The following is a 15,882-nucleotide window of genomic DNA, read 5'->3' as shown; positions in this document are numbered from 1 at the left end:
TAAACCAATGAACAATAACCCATTGCTTTCAATTTCCGATTTACATATATTGTATAAAATTGTGCGTGCTATAAAATTAGAATTTAAATAAAAATAATGCATATGCCTTGTGATTTGATTGGAGTTCAGTTTCTTTAAGCCCCTCACAGAGATTAAGAATTAGTTTGTTGTCCGTCTTCATTTACCTACAGAATGACTCGCCGTTTTAATCAAAACACAAAATATAAATACAAAATACACCGGTCATTTAAAAAAATAAAGGGCATATATGTGTTTAATCTCAGTGATAAGAGATACTTACTTCTGGTTAAAGGTCTTAAGGGTGTACCATCACCTACCCCTCATCTTGTTAAACAGCAAGTAAAGCGCGATTTCAATAAATTCGCCAGAAAATTAAAATGCAGATATATGATTTGATTTGAACATATTTTTATTGTACAAAATTATAACTGGGATTGGGCACAAGTTCAAAAACTTACATCGCCCTCTCCCAATACAAGTATATAATACAATACACCTAATGTGTGTCTACACAACATGTAAAGTCAACAGATCATATGACAGTTCTATAAAAAACATTTAATTACGTACAAACATTAACTAAATTCTTTTGTGTCTTTGATAAAACGATAAACTAAAGAAAATAAATGTTTGTTTTCGCTGACACTGATTGCGCTGTCGCCCTAAAGCAGGACAAAAGTATTAAAAATATTTATATTTACAGTATTGAAAATTTCATAAAGCAGAACATCTTTGGCCTCTTTATATTTGTTACAAGAGAAAAATAATGGCAAGTGTCTTCGAGCTTACCACACGACCAGAGTTGACTATTAATACACATGTACATGTAATATTACAACGAAATATATCACTATTTAAGTACACAATTATGACGAAGTCTAGTATGAATAATATTCAAAAATCTTTCACCATAAATAAAACAAATTAGGTCTTATTCTACAGGTAGTATCATATACATGTTCTTCGACCGAAATAATGACGACAATATACATTCTTTTTGCATGAAAACCTGCATGATGAACACTTCCATACAAAATTATATTGACAAAAACGAAACTTGATTAGTCATCAATGAAAATCAGTAAAACAACTGACAACTTTTGCGCATTGGAACGCAAAGCATTAAACACATTAAAAGGCCTGAAAAGGCATAATTATTTTTTAAAAATCTGATTAGAATACAAAACGTGTGTTTTACTCGACAAAAGTGATTACATCAAAGGAGTTATATAGCAAATACTACTGGAAAATCACTTATCTTTTTTAAGCACATTAATAAATGCACTAAAAACTATCAGAAATGAATAGTAAAGGTTTCCTTTGACTTTCTTCGGAAAGCTGAACAAAAGTTTGGAGAGACTATATTTGCTAAAAAAAAATACATTAACTCAATATCAAGACATTATATTAAACAGGAGGCTCATCGGCATGGAGTTATCCGTACAATAGGGGTACCCTATATGCAATATTCTGCGAGAAAATGATTAAGTTCAACAGCTGGTATTTTGTTCATCAGAAATCAAAATCCTAGCAATATGCACACCTCTCATATATGTACAGTTGATCTACAAAAGAACAACTTCCTATCTTGAAAACTGAAGGAGGAGTTATCCGTACAATAAGGGTACCCTTTTTGCAGCCACCCGCCCGCCATTTTCACTATTTTAGTCAATTTTTCTTTTTCTTTTTTTTTTTTTATTTGCAATGCTTCAAGAATGCATTTCTAATGATCAAATGAATTTGGGTGCCAGCCGTTGAGTTTTAGGCAAGATACAGGGCTTACAATTCTTCCTCATGTAAACAAGGCTCGTGCCCTGTTTTTGTTTACATAGGTTTAATATACCAGTAAAAAATCTTTTTAAAGCTGGTTTGTCTATCTTATTATTCATTTTAAGCATAAATAATCAGTTCCTAACAATTACCACGTTCATTTTAGGTCTAAAACTGGAATTTTCACTTCAACATTCAAAATGTAAACAAACGCTTTGTTTACACAGCGAAGAATTGTAAGCTCTATAACTCGCTTATGACTCATCAAATGACACTCAAATGTTGGTTGCCTATTGAAAATGCCTCACTTAAGCATTGTAAACATTAAAATCGAAAAAATAATTTTTGACCAAAATCGTGACTATGCCCCTTTAAGCATCACCATTGGAAAACCCGGTAAAAAAACCCCGATGCGCCTTGGGTTCTAAATGTTCCCCTTCTGAATGCGATATTCGTTTACACCAAATCACTAGGCCTAATGAAATATCGTCTCCAAATTTACTTTGATTCTCTCTATCTTCCAATGCAAAATTTTGACACCTCCATTTATGAACATAAACTGCCCATGCGGAATAACGATTTAATCAAACTTGAACCTATGCTAGCTGACTATGCTTCCTCACAAGTTACCGCATTTTTGGATGTTAGGTTTTGAGATTTTCATCTTTATATTACTATGTAATGTGCAACCCCTACGGTGGCCACACCCCAACCCTGGTGATCATGATTTGAACAATCCTGGATTCATATTACAATGCTTCCACACAAGTGATAGCAAAATTTTCTTTAAAAAGATTTTTCTTCACATATTCCTATGTAAAAAGTATTCCCTTGTTATTGCCTCGACTTACCTCCCGGGATCATGATTCTAACTAACATGAATCTACACTATCTGAATATACTTCCACGGCAATAGTTAACGCTTTTCTGGCCAAATGATTTATAAGAAGATTTTTGCAAAGTATCAACAACGGACTTTATAGGATATGGCCTAAAATGGCCCCTAAAATGAACATCATCATTTTACTGTAATTCTTTGTACAGATATTATGTATTGTTATACTTTCATGTTAAATACTGAAATCTGATTGGTTAAGACGCAGTTCATAATCCTTTCTATTACCCTCAGCGTTAGCAACGCACTTAGCAACGGTAAATTGTTACATGCGCGAAAATTATGCGCGTACGGTTCGCTGTAGAATTCACGTTATTCCTCTATAAAAGCAGTAACAGTTTCTTAAATATTAAGACATTAAGTATAACAAAATAAATAGTGCCTGTTTGGGAGGATAACAGTTGAAACTGACACCCCTCGAAAACCATTGTCAACCTCCGCTTCGCGTCGGTTGACAATGGTTTTCTAGGGGTGTCAATTTCAACTGTTACCCTCCCAAACAGGCACTATTTATATAATGTGTTTACATAATATTAATTTTGGTTCAAGTGCCCACAATTTTGAAATATGACCTTTTCCCGCCATTTTTGCATTTTTAGCATATAACAGCTTGTTTCCAAGCAGTTTTTCTTTCAGAAAATATAGAGCACATGCTTGAACAAACTAGAGGTACTGTGAGCAAGCTCACAATTGATACCCCCCGCTAAGAAAAATCATAACTCATGTATTTTTTCTATTATAGAAAATATTGGATGAATCTATTTCATCGTCCATTTTCTATAAATAACAACTGCTCTATTTTTTAAAACTGTTAATGCTTATATGAGTACAGAAACCAATTTCTATTCTTTAAATTCCATTTTAGTTCAAGTTAACTGTTAATGCATGAGGACATTTGCATCCTTATGTTAACAAACATGACTCGAATCAAACGAAATTCCACATGTCAAGCAGCCACTTAATATAAACATTTTGAATTATTGGTATACTGAGCCCGATTTTTTTTTACAATGACCTTGAACTTCCTCAATTGACCTTTGGTCAAGGTCATGACATACTCTCAGGTTATGAGCATTCTAGATGTGAATTAAGAACTTCCAATATTTGTCCATTAGAAAGATATGGACTGGACACGAGTTTTATACTTTTCTGCAAGTGACCTTGACCTTGTCCAAATGACCTTGGGTCAAGGTCATGACAAACCCTTAGCTTATAAGCAATCTTTGTGTGAACTGAGAACTTCCAATGTTTCTCCATAAGAAAGATATGGACCGGACAAGAATTTTGCACTTTTTTCTGCCATTGACCTTGACCTTGTCCACATGACCTTGGGTCAAGGTCATGACACACCCTTAAGTCATAAGCAATCTTTGTGTGAAGTAAGAACTTCCAATGTTTCTCCATTAAAAAGATATGAACCAGACACGAATTTTGCAATTTTTTCTGTCAGTGACCTTGACCTTATGACCTTGGGTTAAGGTCATGACACACCCTTAGGTCATTAGCAATCTTTGTGTGAAGTTAAAACTTCCAATGTTTCTCCATAAGAAAGATATGGACCGGATACGAATTTTGCACTTTTTCTGTTGGTGACCTTGACCTTGCCCGAATGACCATGCTTCAAGGTCATGACACACCCTTAGGTCATAAGCATTCTTTGTGTGAAGTAAGAACTTCTAATGTTTCTCCATAAGAAAGATATGGACCGGACACGAATTTTGCACTTTTTCTGCCAGTGACCTTGACCTTGCCCGAATGACCTTGGTTCAAGGTCATGACACACCCTTAGGTCATAAGCAATCTTTGTGTGAAGTAAGAACTTCTAATGTTTCTCCATAAGAAAGATATGGACCGGACACGAATCGAACAGACAGACGGACAGACGGACGGACGGACAGACGGACGGACGGACAAGGTGATTCCTATATACCCCCCCAAACTTCGTTTGCGGGGGGTATAACAAAATAATTTAATCAGAGATATATCTAGCCAAGACAAATAAGTGATTAAAAAAGTTTCCTTGATCGAGCATGCGCTCTTTATTTCCCATTCGTAAACAGTTAAGAAAAATGTCAATTTTTAACTGATTTTGAGTGAATTATAGAAATGGCGTCAGTTCTGACGTCATATACTGCCAGTGAGTGCAAATAAATCAAATAAATAGTTAAAATATATTTTACATCAACTCTTATAAAAAAAAACCCATAAAATTACATTGTACCAGAAACACTTTAAAAAAGTGGCGAATTGTGGGAGCAAATTTAACTCGTATCATATACAGTCCTTTTCAACATATCTTAATTAACTCCCCTTTAAAGTGGGCATGGCTTTTCTCTCAATGATGCTTTGCGCCAGGTTCTGTTGAAGTTGGCCAAGTGATTCTAGAGAAGTTGAAAACTTCGTAAGTTTACGGACAAAAAGACAAATTTCGGATAAAAGAGATCAGAAAAGTTATGTGAGCTTCTAGCTAAGGTGAGCTTAAAACAAAAAAGAAAACATCAATTCTAGCAAATTTATTTATCCAGTTGTCTATGTAAATAGACAGGCAATGCAAATTCCAGAAAGATGTCTTTCCATTTCCCCCCTCTAAATATGTACACAAAAAATATATTTTAGCGAAAAATATTAGGATGGTAGTTAACACCATAAAGTCATTTTCAATATATTTCTTCTCAAGGAAACACCATATCAGTTTGACTTTTTCTTATGTTTAGGTGGGTGTTTTGAATAAAGAGCATATTTCCTTTTAACAAAATCTATTGCAAATAAAGGATGCAACATTTCATTTTCTCTATAGTTGGATGCATACCGATAGACAAATTCCTTTCCTATTGTTCTATATTTAACATTTTTATTTACATCCATAAAATCACATTCAAAATCATTATCCGGGGTACCAGCAGGAGGTCTCCAAAGCTGGAGCATCATATCCAATTCAGAATTCATAACTACTGGTAATAAATATTCTTCATTTTCTGCTGCAAATCGAAATAAGACAATAGTCAAAATATCATGAGCAAGAGTTGCTGCTTGGGTCTCAACTAGAACATAGGCATTTGTATTGGAAATCTTTTCAAGAGCGTGTTTTGTTATATCTACACTGATCTCCCCAGCCCATTTCTCTGGTTCTTCATTCAAGTTGTGCTGTTGAACACACATCAGATAAACAAGGCAGCTGTAAAGTGAACGATTATCATGCTTCATTCTTTGGAAGTGCTGTAACAATGTCTGGACTGGGTTGACAGAAAAGGCTTCTTCAGAGAAAAACTCATGATGATTACAATACATCAGACTCAGGAAAGGACCTCCAATGTGACCTTGGTTCTTTGATAGTTTGTCCAACACTGACTGAAATCCTACACTTTTAAACCAACAGTTAAAATCCTTTTTACAATGTCCCTTTTCTAGTTGTTTTTTAAAAATCAACAATGTCTCTGCTTCTGAGAGATTATCCATTTCAACTGTTATGTTCTTTTGATGGAGAAAATTTAGATTCATTTTTTTCTTGACTTCATCATAAACGTGTGTGTGAATTCCAATGACAACTTTTGTTTGTTCAGACTTTTCAATTTTTTTCAGAACCTCTTCGGTTTGGTTAAGAGTATCCTGTGCAAATACACTTCTCCCAAATTTTCCAAAAAGATTATCACAGAGAAGGATTGTTGGTTTTTCATAAGACATTTCCCCTTGCAAATTCTTAGAGTCCATCCATGCCGTCTCCCAGTCTATTCCTTGAAAGTGGTTTTGAATTGCCTTTAAAGCATGTGTTTTGCCACACCCAATCACACCTTTTAAAATCACAACATTCTTTGATTTAACAATTTTCAATGCTGTGGTTATTCTTTCTGTAATGACAATGCCTTTCTCCACTATGCAATCTGGATTTAGCTTTATACCTTCAAAATAAGAAGTGTTACATCAAGTACAAGTATATATACTATGAATGCTAATTTTTTCTTCAAGAGACTAGTCAATTAATCGAGGGCTAATAGAGTACTCTGTGATTGTTTTTATTTTCTGTGTGTTTTATTTAAATAAAATGCTACTTTTACATAAACAGTACAATTCACTCATTACTAAAAACATTTTAAAATGAACTTGCAATTATTTGAACTTTTGTAAAATGTATTGATTAAAAATATATTGAAATTATCTAAGCAGTCTTGGCTCTTCCTTTATTGGTGATGCTTAGATATAACCATGCTAAACATTATACTTATAACCCAAGACAAATCATTAACATGTCTTGTCCCATGTTAAGTATTAATCAGGGTGAAAGTGTAGGTCACTTTGTGATCATCTTCCATCTTGATCGAGAAAAGAATTGCCATAACATGTACAATCATGCCCAATCGTAACAGAGCACATCAGTTCCTGATATTAAATGTATCTAAACGTATACGAACGTATCGGCATGTACACAAGCAAAACAAATCAGATACTCGTGTCTTGATATTCGGATCAAATCAATTCCAATTGTGAATTTTATATTCGGCCCATTCCCAACGTGAAAAGGGCATTTTTTTCTCCCAAATTTGAGTGTGTTTCTCTGATTTGACAAAATTCTAAAATAATCGAAATAACAAGATATATCTCATTTTCTGTTTTAGATAAATACTATAAACGATGGTTTTTCACAGATAAACATGTATATGCAAAATAAAAAAAACCTCATACGTCTATTTGAACAGACTGTTGAAAGTCTATTTGAAAGTCTATTTATCTTAAATTCCTATTGCACTTCCTCAATGACATACTTGACGTTTCTGAACTTAAACTGTTGATTGAACATTACCCCGTTTCCCTTTTTTTTTTGCTGATTACAAATCTGAATTTTACACGACATATACGCCAGTTTATTGCGGTTGATTGCTTTTACTTGTAGCTTACACTTTTTTGTGTAAATATGGAACATTATGAAAAAAATTAGTTTCAATAAGTTTTTTTCTTCTTCAAAATTCGACCCCACGGCCTGGGTGCCCCTACAGATATATTCTTCATTTGTTCCATGAACAAAACTAATCAAACTATCATATTTTTTCAGGGTTAGACCAGTCCTGAATGGATATCTACACTAGGCCAATACCTTGCAGAAATATACTATTTTACAACGAAAATACTGTTTTAGCCAACTTTGAAGATTAATACCTGCAGCCTCAAGGTGTATGGAATACAATCCGGGGTAAATCCCTGTACATCCTTGATTGGACATGGATAACTAATAGTATCGATTTAGTTATATATACAGTCAAATAAATTCAAATGACGCATAATGGGGGCGAAAGCGCGGTTTGCTTACCTATCTTAAAATACTTATACATGTATAAATATTTATTTGGATAGTATAAATCCACACACGTATAACACCGATATAAACTCAACTATAGTTTCATTATCCTGTCTGACCTATATAATTTTCACCGCAACATAGATAAGGTTTGAACTGGTACATAACATGGAGGATTTGATTGAAAAATCGCTTCCGGTTTTGAAATGAAATGTAGACCCTTCTGTCAAATATGGACATAGTGGTACTACATCTGGGTTTGTCGCATTTTTTTATGAAGGGTGGTTCCTGTTTTTTACTGAAAACGATGCTCTGGTAAGGTTACATTTTAGAAAAGGGCTTTGTCGCTTACTTTCAATGACAGGAGACACCTTGAGATACAGGATGACCGTATACCGACAGAAAATCAGTGAACATATAAGGAGCTGTGCCACGAATAAAAATCCAAATTTTACCATTTTCCCTAATAACAAGTTTCTGAGGGATACATAGAAAAAGAACCTGAGGCAAAAGAAAAACTTTTCATTTACAAAAATATAAGCATGTTTTAATGATATTGTTTACTCAGGGTTTGAGTTCTCAAATTCGAATTGTTATAAAGTTCAATATCATGAGTAAAATTTGTTCTAAACACAAAAAGTATTTATGAAATGAATTATTATTGACAAACCATTCTATATTTTTACTATATTATGGAATTAAGCTCAAACAAAGTTGGACATTTTCAAAACAGAGGAAATTCGGACTAACATTTCAGATTTTGTTTTTCACTTAGATATTTTTGGTAGTACTGTAATATTCTAAGTTAAGATTTTATATGTTAGTCAACATAATTTTGCATATTTTCTGTTGGTTTTATCTCACTTTTTCGTTTAGATATTTGAATGGCACACACTACAAAAATGTTGAAAAATGCTTAAAAATGATAAAAGACACCTTATCTCAAAATGTTGATCATTTACCTCATATAACTTTTATGCCTGCAGAGTATGGTCAATATACCTAGTTTAATGCTATAAATGTTTTGGTATTATCATCATTCAGTTTTTTGTAAAATTAAATCAAAAAAGTGTAGGAATTTGAAAACTGATAGAGGAAATTCGGACTGGAATATTCATAAAAATTGAGAATGAAAACTTAATGCTTTGTGTCTGTTTAGTGTCACTGCCATTCATAAACTGTATTTCATTTTTAAAAGAATTAAGCAATTTAAATTTTTTTCACAAATAAAAAAATCTCAATCATAGTGTTAAATTTTCGGGGATTTTTCTTAAATTTTCAAAAAATATTCAATGGCCATTATCTCAAAAAGTAGGTCATTGACCTACTTTTTTGAAAGTGAAAAATAGCACTACCATGATAGGTCTTTCACACACAATAGATGGTTTTTCATTATCATCAGTGGAATTTTTTTTCATTGTGAGTAAACGTATACCTTAAATGCCTAATAATTAAATTATGTGTCAGATAAAAACCGTTTCTTGCAATAATTTAATATATTTGTATTATTTGTATGGAGAATTTGAATTTCCCGTACTTAATGATTATCTTTATATCTAAGGTCATAATCAATTCGACTATATAACGTTACATAATATTAGTGCTTTATGATGTCACAAAGAGAACTATGAATTTGTATGTATGTGTATTTGTGTGAAATATTGTCCATGTTGTCAAAACTCCTGATTATAAATAATGAAACTAGTTGAGTTTATTTCGGTGTTCTGAATGTTTTCATACATATATAACACAACACCTATCGCAAAACGTTGTTCTTTTTTTAATTAAAATATATATTGCTGGATTTATACTTTATTTGGATATATATATATATATATATATATATATATATATATATATATATATATATATAATGCAAAAATAACTTATCAGTGTGTGTATATATATATATATATATATATATATATATATATATATATATATATATACAGACCCTGAAACGTACTACTACACCACACGCTCGCTGCACGCTCGCTACACGCTCGCTAAACGGTTCACACGAAACGCTGAACGGTTTACACGAAACGCTGCACGCTTTGCCCGAAACGCTAAACAATTTACACGAAACGCTGAACGGTTTACACGAAACGATTCTCGCACGAAACGATTTGCTCGCTTTTTACTCGCTTTGGACACGCTTTTATCCTGATCGTTTCGGGTGCTCTCGGATTTTTACCCTGAATCTGTTTGTAAGAATTAATTTTAAGAAAACACGAAATAATAGAAATTCAGATATTAGAAACATATATGTACATAAGTATTGAATTGATTAATAAAATTAATTTGGTACTTATATTTAAAGCAAAAAATTTTTATTCACAGAATTAGCCAAATATACTACTTCTATAAATATATTTATTGCTCAAAAGAAATATCCATGATTCTTATTAGTGCCGTAGATAATAAAAATTCCAGAGAAAAAAGTTACCGTAACACAATATTCAATACCAAAAATAAAATCCGTATGATTACAAACTGAAATCGGTTTTTCAGTATTCGGCGGGATTTGTTTTTTTCTTCTCATATTAGTATTTTTATTGGTTTCAGAGAATACGATGTAAAAATACTAACAATAAATAAGCCTGTAATTATTTACATTGATAATTTTGAAAGTTATGTAAAATAAAATTAGTCAGACACATAAGTTAGAAAAATGCTATAAAACAACCGATTATTTTTTTTTTTATGTCGTATCATTCGCGTAAATAAATGTTCCGTACATAGAATCACAGAAAAAAATAAATCGATTAAACAATAAAGAAAGTTGTCATTACTATTTCGGATTTCGGAAAGAACAAAAAATAGAAATGATTTAAATTTTTGTCTCAATATTCGTATACATAACCGACGCCCCGCATAACGGCGTACAGTATATCTATCATAATCTATTTGAATTAAGTACCATGCATATAGATTCCCATAATAATTAATTGCATGTGTACATTTTAGGAAAATTTCAATGTGTTAATTACTTGTTGTTTTCTGTTATCAGAGATTAAATAATTAAAATAATAACTTGTAGAAATATTTTTAATCGGGATTCAGAAGAATTTACTTCCCGCATTTCATAGAAACGAACAGTATATTTTCTTTCTATGTTTACATTTACTTTTGTTCAAATTAATGTTAAATAATCTATCATTTAAATTGTGTGTATCAACAAATACTGATTTTGACTACCTTGAAGTCATTAAATTTCTATTGGCTATTGACAAAAGAAAAGACGCGTGACCATCCAATGAAAACGAATACACAGAGTTTGATTGACAGGTTCAGCCAGGTGCAGGTCTTACCCGATGTCCGAGGTTATGTGTGCTGGTTGTACACAGCCGAATAGTCTCAGTAACTAGTCTTCTTTCAATACGCGTACCTTTCTTTTGTTTGTTAAAAATGAATTCAATTTTGTAAAATGATAAGTATATCATTTCTTATAGATTTTTTTCACGAGAATATCTACAAATGAGTTTTGCCAATCACAAACAGTTTAAAGTAATGTTTAACACAAGCGCTATTTTGAAACAATTAAATTGTCAGAGAGTTCCGAATGAAATCTGATGAACGTTTCACACGGTTCTCGCACGCTTTGCCCGAAACGATTTACACGCTTTGCCCGAAACGCTTCACGATTCACACGAAACGCTAAACGGTTTACACGAAACGCTAAACGGTTTACACGAAACGTTTCTCGCACGAAAGTCGCACGCTTTTTTGGTGTAGTAGTACGTTTCAGGGTCTGTATATATATATATATATGAGATGTCGCGGATGATCGATTATCTATCGTTCTGAGGCCAACGATGCTTCAAATCGATTTTAAATTAAAGGTATCAATATAATAAAAATAAAAACCAGACACTGAGAAGTTATTTTTGCATTTTATATGTGAATATATATATATATATATATATATATATATATATATATATATATATATATATATATATATATATATTTATGAGATGTCGAGGATGATCGATTATCTATCGTTCTGAGACCAACGATGCTTCAAATAGATTTTAAAATAAAGGTCGCTGACATCGAATGCAAAAAAAAACAAAACAAAAAACAAAAACAAAAAAACCACACACACACAAAAATTTCGAAAGTTTGTTTAGTTTTTATTTAGATTTTATTCACACACCTCACAGCCTTATTAGCATAATCGGAACCTTTCTGGTTTTTATATTCTCGAAAGAATGAAAAAACCCGAGAAAGTCAAAACTTCGTATATCTCGGGATTTTAACGAGACCAGTCTCATACTCGTGAAAATCGAGAGAGGAGTTTAAATGGAAAAAGTAAGTAAAAGTTTTTGTTTCTTATATTGGCAAGCTTTTAAATTATTTAAAGTTGCAGAAGAATTGTTTATTAATGTGAAGTCGAAGTTTGGGGTGATTAGCCTTATCTCGTTAAATTTTGTTCAGCATGAAACAGTCTGAACAGCAATCCTCGATTTTGTCAACAATCTAAAACGTGCTAAGGAGTAGTCATTCGTCGGTAAGAACATACTTACTTACATTGTTAAACTACTCAAAAACTCTTTCAAAAGCCTACAATGCATTAAGTCTACTACACATGTTACAAAAATGTCGATAATTAATGGTCGTTGATGAAATGTGACTTGAAAGACATGTTTTAGTATGAAATGTGAATGCAGGTGTATTATAGTCAGTTTTAACACATATTGTTATGTAGCATACGTTAAAAAATATTGTATGTTTTTCCTAGAATTTTGAGTTTGTATCAATCATGCTTTCAGTCATTTCCATACAGAATTTCCTCGACACGTACAATGTATACACTGTACATGTGGTTTTGATATCTGTATCTCATTCAAACTGTTAACTTTATGTCTTATTTATCTATTAACGATGAGAGTGTTTATGAATCAAGGGTCTGCATTTGTTATGTAAATATAACATTATACGATTGAGAGTATGAGAGAGAGATAGACTCAGAGAGAGAGAGAGAGAGAGAGAGAGAGAGAGAGAGAGAGAGAGAGAGAGAGAGAGAGTATTTACAGTGTACATGTACATGTAATTGTTATTGATTTTCTTGCTTCCATGATTGAACCATATATATATTTCAATAATGCCACATTGCACTAAAAATATTGCTGACAAAGATGTTGAGAGAGATCATGGAGAGAGAGAGAGAGAGAGAGAGAGAGAGAGAGAGAGAGAGAGAGAGAGAGAGAGAGAGAGTATGAAAAGCCATAACAAATTTTATAGTTATATGTCATTTCCCACTTAAGGAGTTGTTATAGCTGTTATCATGGTAATGTTTTGACCATGTCTCAGATACTGCATGTGCCCATAAAAATTGTAATCTAGGACACACCCTTTTGTTTTGATAATGACAGCATTTAGCTTTGTAATGATAGCTAGTGTATCTTTTTTCTTCTAATCTACAGATTTACCTGCGGCTTCCAGATGATCTGAAGATCGGGAATATAGAAACTATTGTCAATTTGATATTGCTAATGACCCAGTCATGTCTGCTGAAGCCCAGAAGGTACTTCTTTGTCATGTAATAAACTTACAACTTGTCTTCCATATGTAGATATATTTGGTTTAAGATGATTGAAAGCTAAGCAAGGTCATCTAAATAGCTACAATGTCTTGTGTAAAAGGGAAAGGTTTATATGGGCATCTTGTTGCAAATATGCTTGATTATCTGTATTTTAAGGGGTGGGAACCTCTGAAAGGAATACCAGGAGTTTGAAAATATTATAAACTTTAAGAGATGTGTTTTACACTCTCTGAGAAAATGTGATTTGCAGAAATCCCATGAATTTCTTATGCTGGAAATATGTTTTTCAGATTAGTTTTTGTTATTGACGCAATCATATTTTGGGGTACATAGAATGTTGATAGTTGAAACTCATACAGACAATCATATGTTACATAAGTGTTACATAAGTGTTTGTGACTTTGCTCTTTGTTTAATATATTTAATATCTTTCTGTCCACTGGATATCTAAATATCTTTGAAGTTACACCATTGAAGTTACACATTCATTACATTTATCATGTGTGTGCAGAATTGATTGAGCCAGGTTTCCTGATGTTGTCTTATAAGTGATACATTGTACTGCTTTAAAAAGTATATATCACTTATGACTTACAGGTGTTTTAGTACATATTACATTTGTAAAATCATTTGACAAATCTAAAGTGTTTTGTAGTACTGAAATGTTTTTACGGCTTTTAAAATTACTGAAAGTACATGCACATGATGCAACTATCTTTTGACGCTCTATATATAACAAAAAGAAACTGTCAGCTGGGTTTAAAATTAGTGGCAAAATGATGTAATACATGTATGTACAATATTAGAAAAGATTACATTGTTAGTAATTGCACATTCCATAAATAACGTCATTGAATATATACATGTAAGTATTTGATGAGTGCATGCACAATGTTTGGAAAATTACATGTAATTCTCTTAACACTTTATTTTTATTCTATTTTAGTTTCCAGACCATGACATTAATGAATATTTCTTGAATGGAATGCATGAGGATTAGAATGGAACCTTATTCTGCCTTTTTACCAACTCACACCATCTTTTCAAGATTTATGGAGCCAACCACAGAAGAATTTGTTCTATACACATCATTCATAACATTCTTATTTATGTTGCATAACTTTACATGTTACTGGATGAATTGTGTTCACATAATGAATACCAGCAAACTTTTTATCGAGTGCACTTAATTTGTATTTTTCCTACCCATCCATCTAACATATGTTTTTATATAACATATTCATATACATGTAACATTTTTGGAAACAGCTATTTTTTTTAAATTGGAATTTAGCCTTACTATTTTATTCAAGTTTTTTTTATAGGGACTTGGACACGATTTTAGATCAAAATTTTGATTTCAATTTCTTTATGCATAAAATGATATACTTGCGCATTTTGAATAATTGACCATAATTTGAATGTTAGAAGTCAAGTTATAAAAGAGATACAGGGGTAAGAATTTATTGTTATGTAAACAAAGCTCGAGTCTTATGTTTGTTTAAAAATAATATAAAGTATGAAAATAACACTTCTTTGAGAAAATGATTCATAGAAAAGAAGGTAAACTGATTCGATGTGATCATAAATGATATTATTAATAAAAAAAAGCAACATTTGAATGAAACTTACACCAATAAAACACATTCTTTTCATTGTTTAAATGGTATGGAGTTTTAATTACCTTTCATATGAAAAATGACATCTAAATCTTAAATTGCTGTACATTATATCCTATTCATCTAATGTATCACTTTATTTATGTTGAACTTCGTGTCTACTAGTATAATGATTTTTTTAGAATGATATATGCAATTTCATTAATTTATTTTTCATTTTAAGAAAATTCATTTTAAAAAAGATCTCTAGACTTACAACCTGTGTATTTTTTTTTCAGTTTACATAACACAGTGTATTAATTGAATGTAGTTGTGTAGATTTATGTACATGTACCTACAAGCAATATACATTTAATATTCACCAGGTACATGTACCGCCTACTATATTTGATGAATAAATGTACTTCTTTCATGCCTTTTTCATGCCTTTTACTCATTGTTATATGTATTAATTTATTTATAATTAAAATACTTTGAAAACTTTTATCAATTTATTTATTTTAATAAGATTAAATGGGCATGGTCACGATTTTGGTCAAATTTTATTTTTCTGTTTTTATTATTTGCAATGCTTTAGGAATGCATTTCTAATTACCAAATAAAATTTGGGTGCCAGTCATTGAGTTTTAAGCAAGATACAGAACTCACAATTCTTCGCCATGTAAACAAGGATCGTGCCCTGTTTTTGTGTACCTAGGTTCAATATACCAGTAAAAAATCTTTTTAAAGCTGGTTTGTC

General features: G+C 31.9%; 1 protein-coding gene and 1 long non-coding RNA gene across 8 annotated transcripts in view; one reads left to right on the top strand and one right to left on the bottom strand.

Annotated features, from left to right (window-relative positions):
* Window positions 1–15,882, bottom strand: part of LOC105327203 (uncharacterized) — a 210,932-nt gene that overhangs the window by 153,387 nt on the left and 41,663 nt on the right. For 3 of the 6 annotated variants that reach the window (XM_066078482.1, XM_066078481.1, XM_066078484.1), the window contains one exon: window positions 4,904–6,582. The exons of 2 other annotated variants lie outside the window; for them this stretch is intronic. In XM_066078482.1, the coding sequence (XP_065934554.1) occupies window positions 5,375–6,582 (1,208 nt within the window). In that variant the 3' untranslated portion in view covers window positions 4,904–5,374. Of the gene's footprint in view, window positions 1–4,902; window positions 6,583–15,882 lie in introns of those variants that run through there. One more of the 6 variants, XM_066078480.1, reaches the window with a different exon arrangement.
* LOC117689303 (uncharacterized) lies at window positions 12,134–15,627 on the top strand. 2 transcript variants are annotated; one of them, XR_010711796.1, is made up of 4 exons: window positions 12,134–12,290; window positions 12,417–12,489; window positions 13,406–13,506; window positions 14,471–15,627. It is a non-coding gene; the product is annotated as an uncharacterized lncRNA (long non-coding RNA). The 2 variants fall into 2 exon arrangements; XR_010711795.1 differs by having other exon boundaries at window positions 12,134–12,489.

This window comes from Magallana gigas, chromosome 3, assembly GCF_963853765.1.
Source record: "Magallana gigas chromosome 3, xbMagGiga1.1, whole genome shotgun sequence".
In the NCBI taxonomy this organism is placed as follows: Eukaryota; Metazoa; Mollusca; class Bivalvia; order Ostreida; family Ostreidae; genus Magallana; species Magallana gigas.
This window is presented reverse-complemented; position numbering and strand designations above follow the sequence as displayed.